The following is a 6,971-nucleotide window of genomic DNA, read 5'->3' as shown; positions in this document are numbered from 1 at the left end:
CGGCTCTCCCATGGGAAATGTTGAACATGGGTTGAGAGAAAATCAAGAGAACTAGAGTGAAAAGTATTCTAGTGAAAGAACTTTTGGGGTAGAGTGAGGCTCTTTGGAAAATTCTATGAGTGGGTGTGCAAGGGATTAGGGATTGGGTTATGTTGATTTAACTCATGTGTACTTGTACTGTTATTCTCATAGTGAAGAGCAATATCTCTCCGGGGACGTAGGCAGGATTTTTGCCGAACCTCGTAAATTTCTCGGTGTCTTTATTTCTTGTATTTTATTCTGTTCAACTGTGAGTGTGATTTGGTGAGGTTGTAATCTGAATCTCGTTTCCGCACTAATGAACCGGCCAAGGTACAACAGCAAGTTCCCACCTAAAGTTCATAAACAATAGTAAGTAGATGTGAATAAAAAAAAGTGGATGAAAACAATAAGTACTCGTAGCAAAATACAAAACAACTTAAATGTCAAAATATAAAACCTACATCACAATATGTACATTTTTCACAATACCCATAAAGTCTATATGTCACTGTTTCTTTTGAAAAGAAAATTGACATCAATGCTGCAATTTCCACCCATTCGTTCCTGATTGACACTTCAAATTGTCATTGCCAATCTTCAAACAATAGTGAGAAAATTAAAAATCAAATAAAAAGAGTTAAATGATAAGTGAGAAATGCATATTGAAAGATTATCGTTAATAAAGTTGTTACCTATTAGGAATTCTTAAAGGGCAATTTATGGTATTTTGAATGTTTCACTATTTTAGGGTGCTCACTTTATATATATATGCCTTATTTCCCCAAATATAAAGATTGTAAGCAATTTAACCAAAATACCTTTAACTTTGACAATTTTCTCATGGCAATACTTTTACTCCAGTTACTTTTAGAATACTGAAAGATAAATAATTTGTCAAGTTTTAGGTAACAAATTGTAATCATGTTTACAAAATTAAATAGTAAGAAATGTTACCTTGGTCTTGTACTTCAACCTTTGTACTTTGAGATAATGTAGTGATGACCTGGTGGAAGATATACGTTCGGTTTTCAAACGTGTATGCTGTCAAGACCGTGGACATTTTACCTGACAATTTCATGTGTGTGAGCATGTACAGACGCATATATGTTATACTTTTTTGGCTTCAATTATTAATGATTTTGTTTTATTCCTTAACGTTAATCTTCGCATGCATCTTCACATGAAACTCATATAGAGAATGCCACTAAAAATAAGGTAAGAAATGGTGTTGTACCTCATTTGTTGGACTTTATTCCAAATACGTATGATGTGAGGAGTTGTTGAAGGTTTTAATTCTTGTACCTAATTTGTTGCTCTCTTATCTTCATCCCACTCATCACTGTCTCGGAGTCTAGTAATCTGCACACCATGGACCTTATTCGATGATGGCATTGAAGAAGAAGTCGTATCCTATCACCAAGGGCTGGTAGTAAACAAATTTTTGGTTAGAAAGAAATCAAACTTCAAACCAACTGCATAAGAATGCAAGCATTATCCCTACTATCTGTTAAAAAAAACCATTAAAAAATGTGAAAACTAAAAACAGAAAAACAAACTGGTTATCAGACAAATCCTTAAACTGCCCAAGAAAAGAATGTAAAAAAAAAATTCAAATTACCCGAAAACAGAAATGAGATGTTCTACAAAGTCATAATTTCATCATTCTTTCTTCAACTGAAGCAATTGGAACTGCACAGCCTGGCCCATACTGCAATTCCATGAATCATGAGCTCCAGGACCAGAAAATCCTCCCTCTCTAATGTTGGACATTCCAGTCCTAACCCGAATTGGCACACCCATAATTATGTACTCACTCACTTCTCTAACCATCGTCAACTCTACTATTCACACAACCATATGAACAGATGATCCACCACCTACTTGAAGGACGCCAATGCAAATCCGAGAAGAACTATAATTGTGTAGATTTAATGTATGTGCGATGAAAAATAAATAAATAAAAAACCTATTGCACACTTGGAGCATGAATTCATAATCTACCCTCTCTTGCACCTTTCCCACCCCTTTTCTCCTTTTTTGTATAGATTTTTTCATTCATAAACAAAAAATGATGTTCGGAATAAGCACAAACGATTAATAAATCCGAGAAGTTAAACTATATAACATTTCGCAGCTCTTACTATATCCTCCCTAGAAAAACACAGTGGAATTCTAATGAAAATCCGATTACCTCACCTCTCTCCTGCCCATCAATTCCATCCAAATCCATGGCAATAGTGCACGGCTCAATAAGAAAACTGATAAAGAAACCCAAAAATAATTCAAAATTACTCAGTAGAATTCACAGAAATTTGAAGAAACCCAATAAAAATTCAAGCTTTTTGATTATCCAATATACATAATCCCATTAACAAAATCAAATTTATGACACAAAAGACATGATCTTTAGCCACAAAAAGCAAAAGAGATAGAGAGTGATTTTTCTTTTTGAACTATGCAGAATGTGTAGAGAATGAAAATATCATCAGTCATTTAACAAAATGATATTTTAGGCAAAAAGGCATCACCTTTGGACCCCAAATGAAAGAATGTGAGAGAGAAAGGGCATACGTGGGTGCCAAGAAGAGGAAGAGAGCAGTTCCATTTCCTGTAAAAACGAAGAAACAGAGCATTAACAAATACACACGCACAAATCTCAAAGGAAAATGGTAAAAAAAATCACAATTGAGAAAATAATTAGAAAACCAGAGAGGAAAGTTTAGAAACTCAACAAAGACTCCGAAAGAAACCTTGTGTGCATGCATTTTTTTTTTTTAATCCATTTCAACCGAATCATCCCATCCCCATCCTCACCCCAATGACCAACAAAGCACCCCAAAATTTCTTAACATGTGTTGTTCCCCTGGATGAGGAGGCGCTGCAAAGGTATGTTTTAATTTAAAAAATCTCCCTAAACTACTCAGATTTCTCGGATGCCTAGTTCATCAAACTATCTGCATCTCTAAACAACTAATTACAGTATCAACCAATCACTAAAATTCAAAATTCAATGACCATCTTATTCTTTTCATAGATTAAAGCAACCTTGATTAACTGGATTACTGATTAAACACACAAATAGATACATAAACTGTCATACACTTTAATACATCAGACAAACCTAAATTCGCCAAAACTTTGCTATGTACAAATATAGTCAGATTAAGAAGGAGATAAATGATATCCTTAAAATAATTTATTTTCTAAAATTACCACTATGTTTTAGTTTGCTCCTAAATTCCAAGCATGTAGCACAGAATTAGAGCAGTAAACAACCTCCACTTTTCTTAGCACCAAAACGTAATCCACTTACACATGTAAACTATCCAAACTAAATCCCAGAAACGAAACTACGTACAGTATCGATTTCCAGCCTTTGTACTACGAAATTACCAAAACATAAACAAATTGAGCTTCATATAATCACTGTAAACACGTACAAATGCAAATTTAGATTACCTGAGGAGGAAGAGTCGGTTAGTTTTGGGATTCAACAGCCTAGGCAGGGTGAGGAAATCCCCACCAATTTGTGTGAACATGCATTTATTTTCCGGACTGCCGGTTTCAACTGAAGAAATCTTACAGAAAAAGCATGGAGGAGGGGGGTTTGAACGGAAGACAAAATTGAGGTCGACAAAATCATCCAATTTTCTCTTTTGTATGTTATGTGGGGATTGGGAACGTGGGATAAAGGGCGGTTCCATCTCCGTTCTGTAAACCGCTGCAACTGCTAACGTGCGATAGATGGAGTGAATGTGATGCTAACGTGGGATCGAGAATGTGAATTTTCTCTTTTGTATGTTCACATTTTTACATTCTTAACCCTGTTTTCTTAGACAGTTATTTATTGATTTTTTTTTCTTGAAATATAGTTTTTTTTTTTATTCAGTCATTTTTTTTTTTACCAATTTGTCCTCATTTTTTCATCTTTTTGGATTTCAATTGTGAAGAAAACAAAGAGGTTTTCTTGGCATTTCTGAATGCTTCACCAAATTGGCCTTCTCTCTTTATATATATAGATAGATACACAGGAAAGAACACCAGTTTGAGTGACAAACTAAATTAAACCTCAAGTCCCTAAGGCCTGGTAGATCAATGTTCGATTATTAAACATATCACCACATAAGATGCCAAAATCCAATAGTACTAAATAAACTTGGAGTTCCATAACCACAACGTATATAGCTATGAAAGAAAACATGGGCGATCCACAGTTGGCGTTTTTCTGAGTTTTCCAAAGAAAACAGGGGTGATCCATTTAGTTTCGAGTTTTATGGAGAATCATATGTTCAAATTTTTCTATTTTTATTTTTTTTTTATTGATACAAAAATAACCATTCAGGCATTACATTTTAATTCTACATTAGATTAACTAGGGAAGAAAAATTCACATGATACCCCTACATGGGCCCGCATGTAACATCACATAATTTTAATTAACTAAGAAAAGAAAATTCACATATTCATACACGAGTTTTAGTTAATCAAGTAAAAAAATTTCATTAAAAATACAATCACATAACCACTTTTCATCTAAGTTTACCCCAATTTTTAATTACACCCCCAATTTCTGAACTTCACTATAGACCAACATCTTTTTTTCTCTTCTGTATTATTCAATAGAAACCAAAATGTTGGTTTTGATTAAAACTCTTCTTTTGTCTTTTGAAGCAATTAAAAATAAAAAAAATAAAAAAAAACCTAAGTGGTTGGATAAACTTAGGTGAGAAGTTGTGTTTATTTAAAACTCACAACTAATTTAATATATATGAAAATGGTCATCTGGAGGTATTCTAGTGACCGTACTGTATATATAAGTAGCAGTACTAGCTAGGCCCGCTCTTAATACTGGATACCTTTGGCGGGGCATAAATATTGTGCTGATTGTTTGTGTGGGCGGGGGCAGAAATATCCTAAAAGTTTTCGAGACGACATTTGGACTTTTTCTAAAGAAAACAAAAATGCCCTCATTAAATGAGTAAGGTGCACAAATATTTTCATGCACAATTCAACATCTTTGGAGGCTTGAGCAGCAAACTACAACATCACCAAGCTCAAATCTTTGTTTTAGAATTCTGATCATGGTAAATGTATTGTTGTTAAGTGTGAAGACAGTTGCTTAAGTTATATGAAGATTACACGCTATGTTGGTGATGAGTCCACGGTTTGGGAAGGTCTAAAATTGAATCTTAAACTTGGTTTTAAAAATTTGTGGCCCAGGTGGAAAACTATTGGGAAGGTCTCAAAAGCCATTTTTAACAAATACATGCAGACTCTGAGAGGGTTAAATAAGATTAGATACATGTTCCCACTGAATAACTAAACTAGGATTTGGGAGATTGACTAAGAGCAAAATCTGAGATTTAGAAGAAGTTTCATAGAAGCATCAAGAAGAGAAGCAGCATTGGAGTTCTATGGTAGTTTAGGTTATCATTTGGACATTAGGATTGAATTAGAATTGAGAACCCTTTAAATTCAAGCCATATTAGGGTAGAGGAAAATGAATTTTCACTTTGAGGGGACTAGATGTGAAAAAAATCCTCCCTTTCTAGTCCGACTATTTTGAAAGGGATTGGAATTGATAAGTTTTCGACTAAGTAATCCATCTTCTACCTGCAAGTTGAATTTTTTATTTCTTCCATCAACAAACGTTAAAAATTGTACCCATTCATATCCAATACTATCCTCTATACCAAATGAGGCCTATTTAACTTCATTAATTTGACCTCTAACTTTTGCGTTCACTACTACAGAAAACATCTTTCGCGAAGTTCGTCGTGCAAAGCCGTCGTGCTAAATTTGGGGTGACGAAACCTTCGTCACCTAGAACTCATCACACAAAGGTTGAGAAGCAAACAATTGCGCAAAAAAGGAGAAAACTTTGTTGCGGAAGACCTTTTCACGGCGTGAAGTAGCGACAAAGGCACTCTTCGTGCTAAAGTTTAAGGGAAGAAGGAATGTCTTCGCGTAAAGTTTAAGGTTATGATAGAGCATCATCATGTTTAACTTTAGTCGATGACAAGGATTCTTTAGAGCAAGTCCACCCCTAAAGATTTTGTGCAAGCACCCAGCACATTTATCCACTTAAAATGAACAATAATAAACCCCAATGAACAGTAATAGACCAAAGCATCTCTATCCCTAAAAATACGCTAGCACCCAGCCTATCTAATATTATATTATTTTATTCATAACAATTAATATTTTATCACTTAATTTATTTTTTCTTCTTTCTTCCTTTCACTCTCCGCCCCTTTCTTTCTCTCTCTCTCTCTCTCTCTCTCTCTCTCTCTCTCTCTCTCTCTCTCTCTCTCTCTCTCTCTCTATTTATTTTTTCTTCTTTCTTCCTTTCACTCTTCGGTCCCCATTACTGTGCTGGATATGCAGGCGGAACAATCCGAGGATGACGACATGGTGTCGCCGTTGCAGTCTTCGAAAAAAATTTCAAGCGAGCAGGAGAAGCAGAGAGAGTGATGATCAGGGGTTTCGGCAACAGATTTGCAATTAGAGCAGAGAGGGTGGCGGACGTGGCGGGCGACGAGGAAGTTGGCCTGGTGGACGTGGGCATCACAGCGGGAGCAGAGGAAGGCGGAGTCGGAAGGGCAGTAGAAAGAGGCTTCCTGGTCGCAGAGTTCGCAAGCCCTGAAAAGTTTCTTCATTTCTTGATTTCCGGCGGAGAGCAGAAGAGGAATGGAAGTTCGGAGGCGATTTGGGAATTCGGGGGGGTGGTGCGGTGAGAGGATATGTGGGTGTGGCGAGGGGGATTATATGGAGAGAAATGCGGTTATGGAGGATGAGAAGGTTGTGTGTGAGTTATGTGGGTGTAGCCATGACGTCAACATGGCGTCAAATGAGCCATCTCCTTCCTCTGTCGATTTTAGGCCAGCCTGTGAACTGGCTTGAACTGGGTGCCAGTCTATTCCACGGGCTGGAGTGAATTGGCTGAGTCC

The 6,971-nt window shown here is 36.1% G+C and overlaps 1 protein-coding gene across 7 annotated transcripts; it reads right to left on the bottom strand.

The window, feature by feature from the left end:
• Positions 1 to 438: 438 nt before the first annotated feature.
• On the bottom strand, positions 439 to 3,767 carry LOC139193779 (uncharacterized). Of its 7 annotated transcripts, XR_011578256.1 has the most exons (6): positions 3,481 to 3,767; positions 2,550 to 2,629; positions 2,218 to 2,279; positions 1,256 to 1,444; positions 840 to 1,024; positions 439 to 585 (listed from the first exon to the last, which is right to left on the bottom strand). XR_011578256.1 is itself a non-coding variant. In XM_070817421.1 (5 exons), the coding sequence occupies exons 1-4, from the start codon at positions 3,723 to 3,725 to the stop codon at positions 1,435 to 1,437; spliced, it is 402 nt and encodes a 133-aa protein (XP_070673522.1). In that variant the 5' UTR covers positions 3,726 to 3,767; the 3' UTR covers positions 439 to 1,024; positions 1,256 to 1,434. The 7 variants fall into 7 exon arrangements, 3 of the variants coding, with proteins under 3 accessions (XP_070673522.1, XP_070673521.1, XP_070673520.1); XR_011578253.1 differs by having other exon boundaries at positions 439 to 1,024; positions 2,213 to 2,279; positions 2,593 to 2,629; XR_011578254.1 differs by having other exon boundaries at positions 439 to 1,024; positions 2,593 to 2,629.
• Positions 3,768 to 6,971: the final 3,204 nt, after the last annotated feature.

Source organism: Malus domestica, chromosome 17 (assembly GCF_042453785.1).
Source record: "Malus domestica chromosome 17, GDT2T_hap1".
NCBI classification, from domain to species: domain Eukaryota; kingdom Viridiplantae; phylum Streptophyta; class Magnoliopsida; order Rosales; family Rosaceae; genus Malus; species Malus domestica.
The sequence above is the reverse complement of the archived record's forward strand: the minus strand, read 5'-3'. Positions and strand labels throughout refer to the sequence as shown.